Here is an 18,729-nt window from a genome sequence, read left to right as displayed (position 1 = left end):
GAAAAGGAAGCTTTGAACACTGCTTAGGATAAACTCACTGGTGAAAGAATTTTTTTAAAGTCTGTTTTTTAAAGTCCCAAATACTTTGTACGTATGACTTATGTACTTAAAACAATTTTAAAAGCAGCTGAAAGTCACAAAAAAAGAATAGAAATTATTTGCATTTTATAAATAAGAACATGAATAAAAAACAAAATACAAAAAACAAGGAATAAGTGACTTAGGCATCAGACCCAAAATTCAGCAACACAAGCCAGGAATTAGAATTCCTCACTCTGATTTTTGTACTCAGATTATGAGGTTCAGATGCTGCCTTCAATATTTGTTTCCATAGACATTACTAAGAAAGCATTTTACTCTGGCATTTTTGCAACACAGCACCACTTATAACTGTCTTCACCCATAATATCCTCATTAAATAACAGTTTTTAGGGCTGGCAGTACACACAACAAGGAGCGTCAGCCTGGTTACTAGTCTCTGAGGCAGAGGCAAAATTTGAGTTACATCATTTTTTTCTGTACATTTTCTTGATTGAGAAGATAAACCATTTCCACATTTCCAATTCAGCCAAGCTTGTATCTCTCTGACGTAAACACAAAATCTCAAGAAATGTAAAGGTTTCCAGCACTACCAAATCTTCTCTTTTATCATTTGTGGACAATAAAGCAGTTGCTCTAATGATTCCATAAGTTGTAATATGTAACTTTAAAAATTTTTTTCCTGTTTAGACTAAGTTTTTCCAAAGAATTATCTAATTCATTTTAGGCTGAGAGAGAATAAGCCCTATGCTAAAATGCAAACTATAATTTATTTACTCTTTGTGCTGAAATACCTCAAGAATAATAAGAATACTGAATTCAACTGTAAGTCGGCCAAAAAAAAACAAAGACCTTTTTATTTAATGTCCTTCAGACATCTCAAAACATTTGGAAAAGTTACAAATCAGAAAGTTACCCACAAAAACAATAGAAATTTACTTTAAAAACCAAAATATTTTGTGTTTCAGATACACAGGTATAAGAGAAATTCCAGAAGGTGAAAACACCTTTTCCAGGAACTGCTGCCAGTATGGTCAATACTGGTTTCGAAATTGGTTGCTTAGGTCTTGGAGCTCTTTTAGTAAGGTGTCCATAGCTGCTATTTCATCAGCTAACTCCTTGGAAATTTCTCCACTTGCCACATCTGTAAAAAGTTGCTGTAACATAAAATAAGAAGGAACTATCAAAACAATTGCAAAATTATTTTAAAATAAAAGAGATACAGAGTACAGAATTGAAATGACCTTTGATAACACCACAACATTATAGTTGCAATGACAATATGTGTTCTGTTCATCATCCTGTGAATGTACGAGCTGCGACAATCAAACTACAACTCAAAAGGACATGCCTGCCTGAACTCATAAATTCTAAGGAGCTCTGTTCTTCAAAGTGGTTGCTTTTTCAATATTGGTTATTCATACCACAGCCATAAGAGAGATTTTGGATGAAGCATTTTTCACCCAAATAAAATAAATGGAAACAAAAAAAATACATTTTATAGTCAAGTTCATATAAATCATATCCTTTATGCTAATTATTTGAAGATTAATTTTGGCTTAGGCCCCTGAGGCCACAAAGATCATCAAGATCTGGTAAAAGCAAAAAAAACCCAGTGACATAAAATAAGAATAAATGTGCCCTGCCCCATAAAAGGAATTGCCTTGAGAGAATTATTGCAACATCTTATAACAAGGCTACTGCAGCCAAAATCATTTTGGAATGCCTCTCTAGGAACTGCCTGTTGAGCCAGTATAGACACCCAAGAAAATAAGCCTCAGGATTTTAAGACCACATTTCATCTAAGTGTCTGTATGTGTGTTTTAATCATAAATGGTATTACTAAGCTTACTATATAGCTCTTTCATCAGACTTGACTAGATGGTTTGTTTACAAAAATCAAATTTACCATTAAACTATCATTACCACTGATGACAGCATTACTGGGATAAGCGTAGAGTTTTCCATAGTGATTTTTAGAGTAAAGAGCATTCACCTGAGTGCAGAACTTCAACAATGTTTAGTAAACTTGTGTCACCTTACTCTGTAGTCACATCTTTTTTTTTTCTCTCTTTTTTTTTAAATGCACCCTGCACATATGTGCTGGAGAACTCCCTCCCAATCATGCGCCCCCCACCAATAACACCCCACACCAGTATTCCTCCCCCGCCACCATCGAACCCCTCTGTGGTCCAAAACCTCCCTGAAAATGAAGCCCAATATATCGCCAGGTTCCATTAATAGTAAAATGGAATATAGTGATGGGTTTAGAGGTTAGATATAGAATACATACTAATTTAGAAAAAATAAAGTAAAAATAAATTGGGGTATCAAAAAATTAAAAAATTAAAAAGCTTGGTTTTTGATGTTTTGCCTTCCATCACTGCAATAAGTGTTCCCCTGTATGCACATTGGCAAGGCAACTTCTTCCATCTCTGTAGTCACATCTTGTACAGCATTTCATAATAGAACAATATAAGAACTTCTGCAATGTGATTAGTACAGAAAACATCTTTTAGGAAAATAACTTCTGCAATGTGATTAGTACAGAAAACATCTTTTAGGAAAATAACTGACCAACATAGTAAATTTTTTTCAGTGAAGAATTATAATGTTTGCAAATCATAATGAATCTGCATCACTTCCTTATAAGGTAAAGAGGAGGCAGAGAGAAACTGAGGCTTAGAGAGGACAAATAGGATAAAAATTTTGCTGAGCATTCCAAAAGAGGATCAGGCTCCAGGCTCAGCATCCCTCATGAATCAACAGCCCTTAGGATGCTCTTCACCACACACCTACACAGGAGTCACTCTGTCCTGCCAGCACACAGACCAGATGACCTGTTAGGTGAATCTCTCAGTTCTAGCTTATTTCCATGACATCCTTGACTTGGCAAGAAAAGAGCAGTGATTTGTGCAAACCATGCCTACTGCAAGCTATTTCCACACTATCGTAATTCATTTTTACCATTTACAGTGTTCTAAAAAAGTGGGTTTTTTTTGCAGTGTAATTCAATAAGTTAAAAAAGGCATGTGATCTACTAGGAAATCAGAGACTTCCAATTTTATATGCAAAAAGGCATCTCCAAGGAGGTATTGGGAGGTGATTTTTCTATTTTTTGGATGATCCAGTTGGGATCTCATGAGAACAAAATCTAAATGCAGATGATGTTCTGAGGCCTCATTTTCAATGTCTAGGACTATCACAGCATGGAAGGATGCAGAGGACCTGCACAGACGAGACTATCTAAGTCCTGTAAGTACAGATGAACATAATGGTTATACCTTACAAGAAAAAGCTTTGTACAAAGATAAAAGAAGAAAAGCATTTTGAAAAGAAGTAAAAAGCAAACAGAAGATAGAAGATATACCAATAAAACTTCATTTTCAAACTTATTTAGAAAGTATTTTTAACATTACAATACAGGCAGTAAGATAGTATGGTACATTAGCATGTCAAACTTGGTAGAAACTGAGCTGCCTTAATAAAACCATAATTTCATCTTATCTTCATAACATTACTAAAAGCAAAAGGCATAGAAACATTACATAAGTTCTTTTTCTTTGACTACACTAAGTAAAATTTTCTATGACTTTCAATATTTGGATATATAAAATACCTTCTCTTAGTGATATTACCAAATAATATCTCTAGTTTGAAAGCTAAATTTAACAAGTACATTTGAATTTGAGAAGACAGAGAAGGAGGACACAAGAGAGTTTTGGGCTGGAGCCCCAGGAAGTAAATACATAGGAAAAGAACACAGAGGAATAGAGACAGCTCCACAGACACTACAGAGGCCCTCGGAAGAGAGATAAGTCTAAGAGCCTACAGCTGCAGCTGAACCTGGGGAGGAATGAGCCCCAGGAGAGAGACGAGACTTATCACAGCCTACAGTTAATATTGGAAGAAGCTGGGACCATGGAGCTTTAAGAGGAAAAGGTAACTTGAACCCTTGCAGACATTAGCAGCAATCTTGCTCCAACACATGGCAACAGACTTTGGTGAGGGAAGTAATTTAAATGCTTTATGGTCTGGTAACTAAGATTCTACCCCAAATAAATACCCTTCATAAAAACCAACCAATTTCTGGTATTTTGCATCAGCACCCCTTTGGCTGACTAAAACAATGTTATTAATAGTTAAGGTGTGGTCAAACTGAATCAGGTTAGTCTTAATCCATATGACTGGAGACCTTATGAAGAAAGGAAATTTGGGTGCAGGCAGAAGTGAGAAGTCAGAGAAAGCTCTAGGAACAGACCATGTGAAAGAGGCAGAGATACAGGCCAAGGAACCCCAAGGAATGCAGTAAGCCAGTCCCAGAAGGCTATAGATTTTGGGGAGAAAGCATGGCCTATGGAGACCTTGATTTTGGATTTCTATCCTCCAAAACAATGAGATAATAAATTCCTGTTGTTAAGTCAATTGGTGTACGGTATTTGTCATAGTGGCCCTGGCAGACTATGACAGTCATGTTACAAAATGCATTTCTCACAATGGGTCTGGTCAAAATTTCAAACACAATGTTGTAAATGGGCCTTTTTAGCTCTAAGATATTATATCTTCTTTAGAGTAATGATATTTAAGAACTTAAGATGCTGACTTTTATCTTTTAATTCTTCATCCAATTTAATAAATTTTATAGAGACACATATAAATAAAATTAACGTCCAGGCCTCAAATTGTCCTGCTAACATAGACACACAATAAGTGCTAGATAAGTCTATCATAATGTCAAAAAGACAAAAGGAGGAAAGGAAGAAAAAATAAAAATACTACAGTACCTAAGTAGTGGTAGGAACCAGCATTTAGAGTGACAAGAAAATGATTTAAAAATGATTCTGTTGTATATAAATAGATTAAAATGCTCAATAGGAGTAATATTTTCTTCCTTTAAGAACAGTGTATCTAAGAAAGGGTTTTGTTATGTGAATCAAATTGTAAAATAAAAAAATAAAATAAAGGAACTGCTATAACAGCCTTTACCACCTCTAGCAAAAAGGTAACAGCTGTGGCAAATAATAAAATTACCACAAAAACTAGAGGAGTATATTCTGAAGGAAGACATAATCATGTTCTAAGAGGTTAGCGATCTAACCAAAGCTAGAAAACTTTGCTCTCAATTTGGGAAGAAGAGTCACAGAAAAATCTTGATGCTTTGAGTTTCTATGAGAGAAACACACATTTTTCTGAGAGACACAATTCTGAATTTGTGTTGGCAGACTGGGAGGAAATACAGTTCTGGGTAGAGTGCAGAAACCTGGTTCTAGCATGCAGCTAATGTAAGGATAATAAAGTAAGTTAAACACCTAAGGAGGTAAAAATGACATCTGGATCTTAAAAGATCAACTAATTAATAAAAAAGGAACACTCTGGAAAGGTTTTCACACATGTCCAGAAGTGGTGCCGACATGCCACTCCCAGAAGTGAGTCAAAATTTTCTACCATCCAAGATTAAATAGCAAAGGCAAGTAAAGATTAGGAATGAAAAGTGCTAAATTGTGCTAGAAGTTATATTCCTTTAAATTTTGTTTCTAGCGGACTAATCTAAATCTGGCTACACATTAGAAATACCTGGGAAATTTAATACAGTTTTCCCAGGCTCCATCTCAGACATGATCTGTATCTGTCAGGGGTAAAGCCCAGGAATTCAGTCTTCAAAAAAGCACCTCCATCGCAACTCTGGTCTGCAGGTTTATTTTAGTTGTGAAACCTGAGTCACCCATTTACCTTAACACTTTCTTTTTTTTGTCAAATCCATATGCCAACTCTTTAATATTTCTCTGGATCAAAATTTTTTCCCCTTCTCTTTTGTTTTATTTTGTTGTTCTTGTTCTTGTTTTAGATCAATTTTTGTACTTAAAGTATTTTAAAGGAAATATTACATCATTACTATAAATGGAGAATAATGTCCATAAAACTGTAGGTTTGATGTGTCAGTTATACTTTTTCTAATATTAATATGTGTTGAAATAAACATATATTAAAATCAGAAAGTTTACCCAAGTGCCACCAGTGGTATGCCACACTTTGGGAAAAAATAGTTAGAACATTGTTTTACTTTAGGTTTTTAAAAAATTTCTTAGGGCTGAGATGGTAAACAATTATTTCTATGACTCCTACGTTACCTGAGTTTAGGGTGGTCTAGTCACTGGGCCAATAATATCGTTACCAGCTCAACCAATCACCCATGGGGCTATTATCTAAAATATAATGTGGGTTTCAAATTACCCCTGATTTAAAAGAAGATTTAAGAACAGTAAGCTTATATTAAAGACCTTTTTCTATATGACAATTCTAATTGATTCACATTTCAGTCTCACCTTTGCTTTAGATAACAAACCCTGTAAATTGAGCCGAACTGAAGAAAGCACTTGTACAGCCTCTTGGGGACTGGATTTGTTTTTACTGCATTTTATAGCCACTGGAAAATAAACAGGGGGGAAAACATCCATTAAAAATATGGAGATTAAATATGTACTTAATAACTGAAATTGTAAATTCAATTTAATTAAAAATACTGTTAAAAAAGCAATTATTTATTTAGGATCAGACTTTTAGAAATAGTTCTACATGTGAAGTTTGTATTTTTGAAAAGCGGTAATAATTGTGTGCACAATTCTCCCTTTCATCCTTCTTTAAGAAAGAAAATTTACTTCCAAACAGGGAATTTGGGGGGAAGTGGATGATTTTTGGTGAGTTACATATTGTCGGGAAGAGACCCTAAACACACACACATACACACACACACTAGGCAAGGAGACACAATCTTTTTGAAAACAAGGTGGGCACAGAGGGGAAGAAAAGATGCGGCATGTGTCAGTGGGCCTTCCCATGCTAATGGTGACCCACAACTGCTGCTGACACTAGCCCAAGGGAGGGACTTGCCAGACATGTACAGCTCAATTCTTACTGCTTTTTCATACTTAGGGTTTATATAACCATTCTGGAAGAATTTATACCTACCAACAGTCTATGTGCTTTCATTTGGGGACTGTTCCTAAGCCATATGAGGGATCAGTGGGGAAGGGGTAGACAGTGGAATCTCTCATCCCAGACAACTCTGCCTTCCGCATTCTGAAACTATGAAAGGGCACACTCCCTGGCAGAATGCCCAGCTCTTAATGCTTAATAAGAACAGGTGAAGAACTTTCTACAAACACAATGCCTGGTGTTTCTTCTCAGATTTGTTCACATAAATTATGCTCACTAAATTCAGAGGTCAATAACTAGATCTTATTTTAAGACTGCTCTAAACAGTACAAAGATTAAAGTCTACTTAGTGCCCGAGGTCTTAGATTAGGGATGGAAAATAGATTTCTCTGTGCATGCAAACTCTAAATCAATTGTGAAGCTGCCTGTGCCTGGAAAAAACAGTTTCGTCATTAATAATATCTTCTAAGGACAGCAAGTACCACGTTTGACATCCTATTTCAGAATACTCATGCGATTTTGACAATTCTCAGCTAAGGGTCAAAAGGATGTATGGTAATTAGCAATATTAATCTCATTTTCAAAGGGCAGAATTAGAAAGGAGATAGAGAAGATTATAATGCCTGTTTCCCTTCATAGAGGGAAATTGTAACTATCATGACTGAGGTACTTGGGATACTTAATACCTAGTAACATATCAAAAACATTTGTAATTCTTCTTTTAATCCTTTATTTTCATTCTGAGAAAAACAATAGAGTGAAAAAGAAACCCATACTCCATTAGTTCCTCTCTTCAATCTCATTTCACATGCTAGAGGGGGAAGGAGGGAGAGAGAGAAAAAGAGAGAACCTGCTGTTTCCAATCACTGGGAAATCCAGGAGTGCCCCCTTGCAGACTGTAGTTAAAATGCATAACTATTACTTTACAAGTTCCTGGGGATGCAAAAAATGAACTTGTTTTTCTCTACTCTTTCCCAGAAAAGAAAGGAGCAGAAACTGCAAATGAACACCCTTCAGACACTACACATGGGTGCACAACAACAGCGTTGTTACAGAAAGGTCTAGGATACTACTCTGAGATGGCAATGTTTTATCAAGTTTTCTAATAAAGTCTACGCAATAGAGTAGAGATTATTTAAAATGTTGTATTTCCTTTTCAGAATTGTGTGGGGTAGAAGAACAGGGTTGTGGAAAGAGACTGAGAAGAAAACAGAATAAAAGAGAAACCCAGTGTGTACTGGTGTACAAAAGAACTCAGAAAACGTTAAAATTTATCGTCAAAAATCTAAAATATCACTAGAAACTAAAGCTGAGCATCCACTCAAAAATGCATAAAATGCTGTAGGAGCAGCAACATGTAATTCATTAAAGTCAAAGGAGAACTTAAAAGAATAGACACCTGTTTTTCTCCAAGTATTGTTTTGATGAAAAGATGGTGCTGATAACAGTTTAAAACCAAATTTAAGATGCAGATTGAAGATTTTTTTCCTGGAGCATTTCTTTAACCTGCATATTTATACTTGACAAGTTTAATACCATCCCTTCGTGATGTCAGAAAATATTTTGGTTTTGACTATTATAGTGCTGGCTCTTCAAGGAAATGGTTATGGTTGGTAAATTGACATAGATAAGATAAATTCTTCAAAGTAAATTGCATCCTGCTAATTATGTACATAACATATCTTCGCATGTGCTTCCTCAAAGAGAATGCTGTACCACAAAGGCCAAAGGCATAAGGCCACCCATCTCGAGGCCAGCACAACCCACACAAATTCTAGTCACCCTAAAACATCCTTCTGCTAACCTATTAGCAGTTACCAGGAACTTTTCTGCATTGAATTTCAGCTATGCAGATTTCAACACTTTGACCTTATCTGTCAAGTTAGGTGGCCTAGGAAATTGGATATTTATATTCTTTTTGTCAAAGACCAGAAGCAGAATTATTAACTACCAAGTCCGTTCCTAAATTGTTTCCATATTCTGTGACTTCATTAAAGGTAATTACACATTATCCTTGTTCTTCATTGTTCTTTTTAGTTTTGAGTCCCTACCTGGGAAGGATGGGGGGAAAGGGCGTGGCAGGGACTAACATTTAAACCATGTACAAAATAGTGTTACATATTTAAATGTTTTCAGTTATTCTTCACAACAATCATATGTAGGTAGTATCCCAATTTTACCGATGAAGAAACTAAGCCTCAGAAAAATTAAGTAATTTGCCCTAAGTCATCTAGCAAGTACATGGCAGAGCTAGTCCTGGAGCTTAGGTCTCCCTGATTCAAAAGCTTTGCCCTTTTATTGTCCCTCATTGCCTTCCTATTTGTTCTATTTAGAGTTGCAGGAAGAAGGTGTAGGCAGAGAAGTAGGATGAAGACATTAGGATATAGATTGCCAGTCCTTGTGACTCATTTCTTAACATTATGGTTTTGTTATTTTATTTGAACTGTATTCCCAAGGCCTCTCACAGCCATATTTATATATAAATATAAAAATGCATTACCAAATCTAACTGGTATATTTTTCATTAATGCAAATAACTAGAAGTCACCTTTATCTGGAATATATTTATCCAATAGGCATGTAACCTTATACATAAAGTTACACATATAACCTGCCTCCCAAAAATCACCCTTCATTTCCCCAAAATCACCCTTTCAGTTTCCCAAAGATAGAGGTTAGATTATATTTTAAATTTCTTTTGTATATGCTATAGTTCTTTGTATACTGCCATGTACTCCAGAGATCTTTGTCTTTTTTTCTTCTGTTTTCTCTCCCTCCTCCCTGCCCTGCTGTTTTTTTTTTTTCCTTCTGTCTGAGTCCATTTGCTATGTGATCTCCTGTATCTATTTCTCTTTTTTGTCTTCTCATTTTCTCTTCTAGGATTCACTGGGATTTGATCCTGGGGTCCTCTGATGTGGAGAGAGGTTCCCTGTCACCTGTGCCGCCTCAGTTCCTGGTTTCTGTTGGGTCTCGTTTTGACTCTTCCCTTTGTCTTTCTTTTATTGTGTCATCATCTTGCCACGTGGCTCCCCATGTGGGCCTGGCTTGCCACGCGGGCACGCTTTTACCAGGAGGCCCCAGAGATCAAACCCGGGTCCTCCCATATGGAAAGCAGAAGCCCAATCACTTGAGCCACATCCGCTTCCCTCTATGTCTTTTTTGATGAATATTTTCATTTATAAAGGAAGAACATGAGTAAAGGGAAAATAATAGGGAAAAGTTAACAAATTTCCTTCATACTATGTAATCAATACAAACAGAAGATTAATACAGATGTAAAGGTACTGCACATCTTTTTAGAAGAAGTTTCTAATACCCATCACTTGTTCAAATAGCACTTGACTCTCTATCCTGTTTCTTTTTATGGCTGCCAAGGACCTACTACATAGTTTGTAGTATTAATGTTTGTTGAATTAAATATAGTATAAATGTTTGTTGAATTAAATACAGTAATTTCAATATAATGAAATAATCTGAAGTTCTCTGTAATGGAATTTTACTTTTGACTAAACTTTTTTTATCAGGAAAACATACATTAAGATATGCTATGGAAATAAAATTTTATATCAAATACCATGTGCAAGTCCTAAGGCTCTCTGAACTACTTCCTTAAATGATGTAATATCTTTCTCCCAACAACTGGACTGTGTGTCACACTTGTATGCCTTAGAGAGATACTGGAATGCCTGCAGAAAGAAAGAACAACATTCAAAACACAATTAGAATTCACATTTCAAACTCCATCTTTCCTGGAAGCCATATGGAACTAATTCCCACTTGAAAAGCCAGCATCTCTGTACTACAGCATAGTCTCTTTTATTCTTATCAAAGACAGGGGATAGATATACAATACCAATAAGCAATTAAAAGAAATCAAGCAGTTAATTGGAAAAAGACATTTATCTGTGAACAGAAAAATATAAAGGCCAGGTTTAGAAAGCTCTAAGAAGTATACAGATTTCCCCAGTATTTGTAGCTATTAGTTCAGGAGACCCGTTTAAAGCATAAGGCATGAATTTGGTAAAACCTGTGTAATTAATGGTAGATGTGTTAAGCTCACAGAAGTTTAAAACACTCCTTATCTTTTACAACCTCATCCTTGTGAATTCTTGAAGAAAAAGTCACAGATCAGATAATTCAGAGTACTGTCAATTCTATATGAAGTGCATAATTCAAGAAGGAATGGAGAGACAATGTAGGTGTGTGTGTGTGTGTGTTCTCAAGGCTGACAAGGCCATGGCAGAAGCCAGCTGGGTGGACTGAGGGTAGGGAGAACAGCTAAGCATCCCATTGATTATCTGTTCTGTGGCTAATTCCAAACCCACACAAGTAGTACATTTGATTTGTTGTGGGTGTTTTGAAAAGAAATACAAAACAATTATTCCAACCTTGGAAACTCCTTTAAGTTAGAAGATAAGAGGCTAATGAATGGTATAACTTGAGTTGAACTGGTGTGCTATCAAATTGGTGAGAAAGGGGCAGGGCAAGCTCTGTAAAGCACTATATGTTTAGACTTTAATAGTTCTTCTCCAATATCCTTATTTATTTCCTTTGGTTCTTTCGCTTTTATAGTCGCCCGTCTAAAATATGAACACTTTCAGTCCTTGTACCCAAACTACCTCAGTCTTCAGCAATGAGCCTACCGAAAGGGTGTGGAATAAACAACAAAAGCCTTTGTTGCAGAACAGCAATGGGTAACAAACTAAAGAGACTTTTTTTCAGGAAACAGAACAATTATATAAGAAAAACTCACGGAAAGAAAAAAGATGAAGGTTGCTAAGTCTTAAATCTGTCCACAATTTGAAATGTTTATATTAAAGACTGAATCAAAATTGAAAAATCAAGCACATTAATCCTATCTTTCAAGTTACTAAACTCTCCCTTCACAATCAAAAAAGCAGATCTGCTCAAACAAAAGCAAAAGCCCAGGAGGAGGGAACCTACCTTTTCATTTTCATCAGGTTTTTCACTCTGCCCGTTTCCATATACTTGGGCATACAGCCTCCAGATTTCTCCATCATTTGTCACTCTTGAAGTTACCCTGCCAAATAACTCCTGCAGCTTTCCTTTGAGGCTGGTTGCAACATCTCCACTTCGATCAGTCATTCCATCAATCACTGCCCTCACTAGAATTTTAAGGACCTTAAAAAATGCATGTAAGTGAATTGGTAAAAGCTAGAAATAAACCAAAAGCAATGAAACCAAAAAGCTACCATCGACATCACTGTGGCAAATTGAATTATGCACCCAGAAAAACATGTTCTTAATCTTTTTCCGTTCCTGTGGGTGTGGTCCCATTGTACATAGGATTTCTTGAAAATGTTATTTTACTTAAAATGTGGCCCAACTGAGTCAGGTTGGGCTCTAATCCAGACTACTGGAGTCCTTTACTAGGAGAGAAGGCCACAGGAAGACACTAGAGGTAGACAGTAGAACCTGAAGGAGAAAGACATTGCCACATGTGCCGCTTATGTACCAGAAAAGGCAAGGACCAAGGATAGATGTCACCAGGTCCAGAATGCCACAGTCTTCTAGGAGGAAGCATTATCTTACTGTAGCCTTGATTTTGGACTTTTCCTGGTCTCAAACACAATGAATTTTGATACATTCCTGTTGTTTAAGCTAAACACTGTACAGTATTTGTTTTAGCAAAGGGAAACTAAAACAATCATCAGTGACAATGACATTGAAAAATGTTGTGAGATCACCCTTACACTTTCATTAAAATAAAATAAAAGTAGACTTAATGATATTCTATTCATGAACTATTGTGGTTAATAATCGAGAAAATGTGACACTGGTGTGGAAAAAGTGGACATGGTGGCTGCTGGGGGTGTGGAATGGGAGGAAGAGATGAGATGTGGAGGCATTTTCGGGACTTGGAGTTGTCCTGAGTGGTGCTGCAGGGACAATTGCCGGACATTTTATGTCCTCCCATGGCCCACTGGATGGAACATGGGAGAGTGTGGGCTATGGTGTGGACCATAGGCCATGGGGTGCAGCGATGCCCAGAGATGTACTCACCGGATGCAATGGATGTGTCATGATGATGGGGGAGAGTGTTACTGTGGGGGGAGTGGTGGGGTGGGGGCGGTGGGGGTGGATGGGGACCTCATATTTTTTGAATGTAATATTTTTTTTAAAAAATGAATAAATTGAGAATTTGAAAAAAATAAAATAAAATAAAAGCCAAACCATCCTGAAGCCTTCTCTAGAACTGCATCCCTACTATCTCTCTGGATGCCCCTTTTAAGTCTCCTTGGAGGCCTCTTCTTCCACAGGGCCCATACTTAGTGCTCCTCTCTTCTTTGAACCATTTCATCCACACCTGTAGCTTCAAATACATTACCAAGTGTGATGGTTAGGCTAACGTATCAACTCAGCCAGGTAATGGTGCCTAGTTGTTTGGCCAAGCAAGCACTAGGCTAACTGTAATACAAGGAAATTTTCATGGAATTTAATCATTAATGAGTTGATGGCTCTACATCTACAATCAACCAAGGAGATTGCCACCAGCTATGAGTGACGTTTAATCCAATCAGCTAAATTCCTTGAAAGGAGAAGAGATTTCAGCATTCCGAGAGAATTCCCAGCTCTACTTCTGATAGCCAACGTCTCCTGGAAACTCATCAAGGACTGTCATCGGAGTCCCTGGTTTGCAGCTGCCTGTGGAATTTGGACTTGTGCATTCCCACAGTCGCGTGGAAGAATTTTATAAAATTTCATACTATTTATAGATATCCCATTGGTTCTGTTACCCTAGAGAACCTTAATTAATACACCACGTGTACTCTGATACTATCTGTACAGCTCCAGCTAGACTCCTCTCTAGAACTCCAGCACCTCAGTACCCACTGGTTGTGTCCCATCATCTCCAATCCATCTGACCAAGGGTGAACACAGATCCCAGAGGTGTCTTCTTCCAGTAGTCTCTAGGTGAACCCATTCATACAGTTCCCTGAGCATCATCAATCCAAATTTGTTAGAAATGGACAATCTTGGATGGGGACTCTGATCCATCCTGGACCAAGATTCCATTTTTCTTTTATCTTATTTTTTTAAAGATTTATTTATTTATTCCCCTCGCCCCCCCCCCCCCCCGCCCCCGTTGTCTGTTCTCTGTGTCTATTTGCTGCGTCGTCTTTGTCCGCTTCTGTTGTTGTCAGCGGCACGGGAATCTGTGTTTCTTTTTGTTGCGTCATCTTGTTGTGTCAGCTCTCTGTGTGCGCGGTGCCATTCCTGGGTAGGCTGCACTTTCTTTCGTGCTGGGCAGCTCTCCTTACGGGGCACATTCCTTGTGCGTTGGGCTCCCCTACGTGGGGACACCCCTGTGTGGCACAGCACTCCTTGAGCGCATCAGCACTCTGCATGGGCTGGCTCCACACAGGTCAAGGAGGCCCAGGGTTTGAACAGCAAACCTCCCATGTGGTAGACAGATGCCCTAACCACTGGGCCAAGTCCGCTTCCCGATTCCACATTTCTAACAAGCTTCCAGGTGACTGTTGCTGGCCCATGCACATAATTTGAATGGCAAGCTTCCAAGAGCCATGGTGCCTGCATCCGTTTTCTTACCCTCAAGTTCACGGAGACACCATATCTCACCATCTTTGTATTACCAGCATCTAATATTGTGCAAGACACACAGCACTGACTCAATAAACAACTGTGCTTCAAACAAGGACTGAATCAATACACCTCTTTCAGAAAGTGTTACTAAGAGAGATGCAACCAGTGTGACACCTTGCTCTTCCTCCTCATAGAACATTCTGATCCATGTGGGAGATGCCATTGAAGAATTGTGGCTCCTCTGGAAGGTTTCCACTTCTAGGAATTTGAGCTCAGACTCATGGTCATAATTATACACAGAGACAAAAGGGGACAGGAGAACATTCTTCAATTGCAATTTTTCTTTTGTTTGAAGAAAGCACATTATCTCTGTCTTTAATTCTCAATATAATCCCACATGTGGTTTTAAATACCAAAGTAACAATGCAAAAGAAACAGTATAAATATGCACTATTTGTTTCAAGTGATCATTCTGTAAACATTTTAAGGATTAACATGTTTTTAAAAAGATGGTCTATTAAAACAGCTACCTACATGTACAAATGAAACACTAAATTAGTAAAATCCTTTACTTCTTGTGAGATCTCACAGTTGGCCCAAAATCTCATCCCCTCACTTTGGCCTCCTTGAGGAGACAATGAGACAATGGTCTTCCTGCCAATAAAAATGGAGACCTGCAGTGCTGTCAGTTTGAGAGAGAAAAAGTTGGTGACGTGCCTGTGTCTGTGTGTGCATGTATATGTGTATGTATGTGTGTGTGTTTGAGGTGGTTGCAAAGGGAACCAAATGCCTCTAGCCACCTCATAGTGGCTATTAAGTGATCTTTAATAGGAGGGGAGAAAATAACAAATTTGCCTTCATACTTTCATCTGCATATTCAATGGCCCATTAAATTGATGGGTCAGGAGCACAGAAGACAGTTCTCTACTGGAAGAATAAATGGGGAGTTATTCATGGCAGAGGCAGATATTGCCTAAAGAGAGTTGTTGGATAAGAATAAGGCTAAGGATAGAATCTTCCTTTCCTTTCATTTCCTTTCCTTTCCTTTTCCTCTTTCCTCTTTCCCTGTCCTTTCCTCTCCTTTCCTTTCCTTCTCTCTCTCTCTGAGGCTAGAATCTTAAGGAACATTGAATTCAAGCAGAGGGCAGAGTGGCTAGATGGGAAGGAGAAGGTGGTGTCATGGAAACCAAGGAAGAGGGGGAGGCAGAAATCATGAATGTAGTTAAAAGGCTTAGAAAGAGAGAGTAAGAAAGAAGAGAGAGGAAACAAAACAGGACAATTATTAACAACAGAAAAACAAAAAGCAAAACAAGAAACATAGCCACACTATCCTGTAATACCCATTTTGAGTACTATTTGCATAGACATAGTAATATTAATAAAGAATATTCATTAGACCAAAAATTTTAACATAAATATATTGGGAAGATAGAAAAGGGAAAGAGCCGAAGTGCTGGTATAAGACAGTTAAGTCCTCATCTACTATAATAGGAAGTCAACAGATAATGCCTAAATTTAGTTAATTAAAAAAGCAGGGAAGCAGATTTGGCTCAACTGATAAGAGCATCTGCCTACCACACAGGAGGTCCAGGGTTCAAAACCAGGGCCTCCTGACCCATGTGGTGAGCTGGCCCATGTGTAGTGCTGATGTGTGCAAGGAGAGCCATGCCACGCAGGGGTGTCCCCCCTGTAGGGGAGCTCCACGCACAAGGAGTGCGCCCCGTAAGGAGAGCCATCCTGTGCAATAAAAGCACAGCCTGCCCAGGAGTGGCGCTGTGCACATGGAGAGCTGACACAGCAAGATGACGCAACAAAAGGAGACACAGATTCCCGGTGCTGCTGACAAAAATGCAAGTGGACACAGAAGAACACACAGCGAATGGACACAGACAGCAGACAATGCGGCTGGGGGAAGGGGAGAGAAATAAATAAAAAATAAATCTTTAAAAAAAAAACAGTATAATTATTATGAAACATGAAAATATGCAAATGGAAAAGAAATACTAATGGGTTTCTCCCCTTTGGGGAGAACGATTTTGAGGAGTAAGGAGGGATACAGCAGGAAATTGCTCAATTTTGTTATAAGCCTTATACTACTATTTCTCTTGTAAAACTAAGTATTATTTTAATAAAGTAAAAATTTAATTTAAAAATAAGAGAAAAAACAAAAACATATAAATGCATTCAAAGATTGGCAAAGATAAAACAAAAAATGATGGCACACATGAGTATGCATTTGCAAAACTTGACTTTACCTCTAAGTCCTGTAATGGTGGGGACCCTTGGTGGGTGGGGGGACTGCAGGGCTGTGGGAGGCAGCTCATGTTCTGATACCTGATCTGGGTGCTGGTTACACAGGTGTATTCACTTCAGGAAAATTCATGTGTTCACTTATGATTGCACACTTTTCTGAATGTACATTATATTTCAATAAAAAGTTAATTAAGTAATTATTTCCTGAATTTAAGAAAGCCCCATGCACTAAAGGGAAAAAACAATTAAAATACATTAACAAATGGTGCCAAATATATAATCCTAAAAAGTGGTTTTAGAGTGATGACAGAATTATGCAAAATACCATTAGAGTAATTTTATAACACACTGGCCAATATCAGCATTTTCCTCCCACTAACCAGTAAGCCAGATAAATCACATCCAGTTATCCAGAGTGACTGCAAAAAAACAAAAAAAAACTTTTATCATATATTAACTCTTCCTTTAAAAAACAGATATTTATAGCGTAAAAGAAGCGAAGGGTATTATAGTAGAATTTCCTTGATTTAATCAATCACTAAGGAGTGGACAATTCCCCTTGGACAGTCTATGAGTTTATCAACACTATACTCCTTTGCCTCATCAAAAGTGAAAAGAAATTTTTAAACCAGGCAAAAGTTTATATCTACTGCTATAGGTAAAATGTTATGATTATTTAACCCATTAGTAACCAGTACTCAAAACTATAAATTACTATGCATGCATTAAGTAGCTGAAGGGTAGAATACTGAAGATTAAGATTTTATTGGTGGAACAATTTGTGGGGAAACAGGATCCAAGATACAGCCATAGGAATGAATTGCTTGTATGGGATAAGGGTAAGAGGCAAAGGTCTTTTAAGTCCAAAGAACTGGAAGTACCAGCTACCTAAACACCAAAGCTTTTAAGACTAGTTGGTTCTAGAATGGAAAGGAACATATATATGGTCCACTGCTGAAGTCCTCCATGCATAAGAGGGTAGAGGGGGTTCCAAGGAAGTTGATAAATAACAGTAATGAGATCAGATTTCCTGTCTGCTATATCATAGATTTTTGTAGCAAAGGAATCATCCTACAGGTGAGAGCTTTGACAACCTGCATAGCACTATAAAACTATAAGCTATTATGATTATTGATCCTCAATTTCTCTAAACTTATAACTTCAGTGCTTTTATGATTTAGCTTTCTGAAAAATGATGACAACCATGATGGCAACAATAACAATGGTTATAGCAGCTACATGTAAATAGCAATTTACATATATACATCCAAGCCTTTTACATAGATGAACTCATTTAGTCCTCACAACAACCCTGTGAGGCAGGTACTATTTTACGAAATGAAGCACAGAGGGATTAAACAGCTTGCCCAGGGAAGCAGACTTGGCTCAATAGACAGGGCATCTGCCTACCACCTGGGAGGTCCGCAGTTCAAACCCCGGGCCTCCCTGACCTGTGGGGAGCTGGCCCATGCGCAGTGCTGATGTGAGCAAGGAGGGCCCTGCCACACAGGGGTGTCCCCCACGTTGGGGAGCCCCACGCGCAAGAAGTGTGCCCCGTAAGGAGAGCCACCCAGCCCGAAAGAAAATGCAGCCTGCCCAAGAATGGTGCTACACACATGGAGAGCTGACACAAGATGACGCAACAAAAAGAAACAGATTCCTGGTGCCACTGATAAGGATAGAAGCGGTCACAGAAGAACACAGCGAATGGACACAGAGAGCAGACAATTTCGGGGGGGGAAGGGGTAAATTAAAATAAATAAATAAATAAATAGCTTGCCCCTGGTCCTAGAGGGGTAACTGGCAGAGGTGAGCTGCAAGCCCCAGCTGTCCGGCTCTAGAATCTCTGTTCTTACAACATAATTCTGCCTCTGAAGGCATTTCAATTTAAAATATTTTATTTGTCTTAATTTATTTTGGTTTAAGGAGTGAGACAGA

At 37.9% G+C, this 18,729-nt stretch overlaps 1 protein-coding gene across 1 annotated transcript in view; it reads right to left on the bottom strand.

Moving 5' to 3' along the window:
* Positions 1 to 865: 865 nt before the first annotated feature.
* TTC27 (tetratricopeptide repeat domain 27) overlaps positions 866 to 18,729 on the bottom strand; it is a 217,687-nt gene continuing 199,823 nt past the window's right edge. The window contains exons 17-20 of the mRNA XM_004452847.5: positions 11,917 to 12,114; positions 10,547 to 10,658; positions 6,363 to 6,463; positions 866 to 1,196 (exon numbers count right to left, since the gene is read on the bottom strand). Coding sequence (XP_004452904.2) covers positions 1,074 to 1,196; positions 6,363 to 6,463; positions 10,547 to 10,658; positions 11,917 to 12,114 — 534 coding nt within the window. The 3' untranslated portion in view covers positions 866 to 1,073. The remainder of the gene's footprint in view (positions 1,197 to 6,362; positions 6,464 to 10,546; positions 10,659 to 11,916; positions 12,115 to 18,729) is intronic.

The sequence above is a fragment of the Dasypus novemcinctus genome, chromosome 17 (assembly GCF_030445035.2).
Source record: "Dasypus novemcinctus isolate mDasNov1 chromosome 17, mDasNov1.1.hap2, whole genome shotgun sequence".
NCBI lineage: Eukaryota > Metazoa > Chordata > Mammalia > Cingulata > Dasypodidae > Dasypus > Dasypus novemcinctus.
This window is presented reverse-complemented; position numbering and strand designations above follow the sequence as displayed.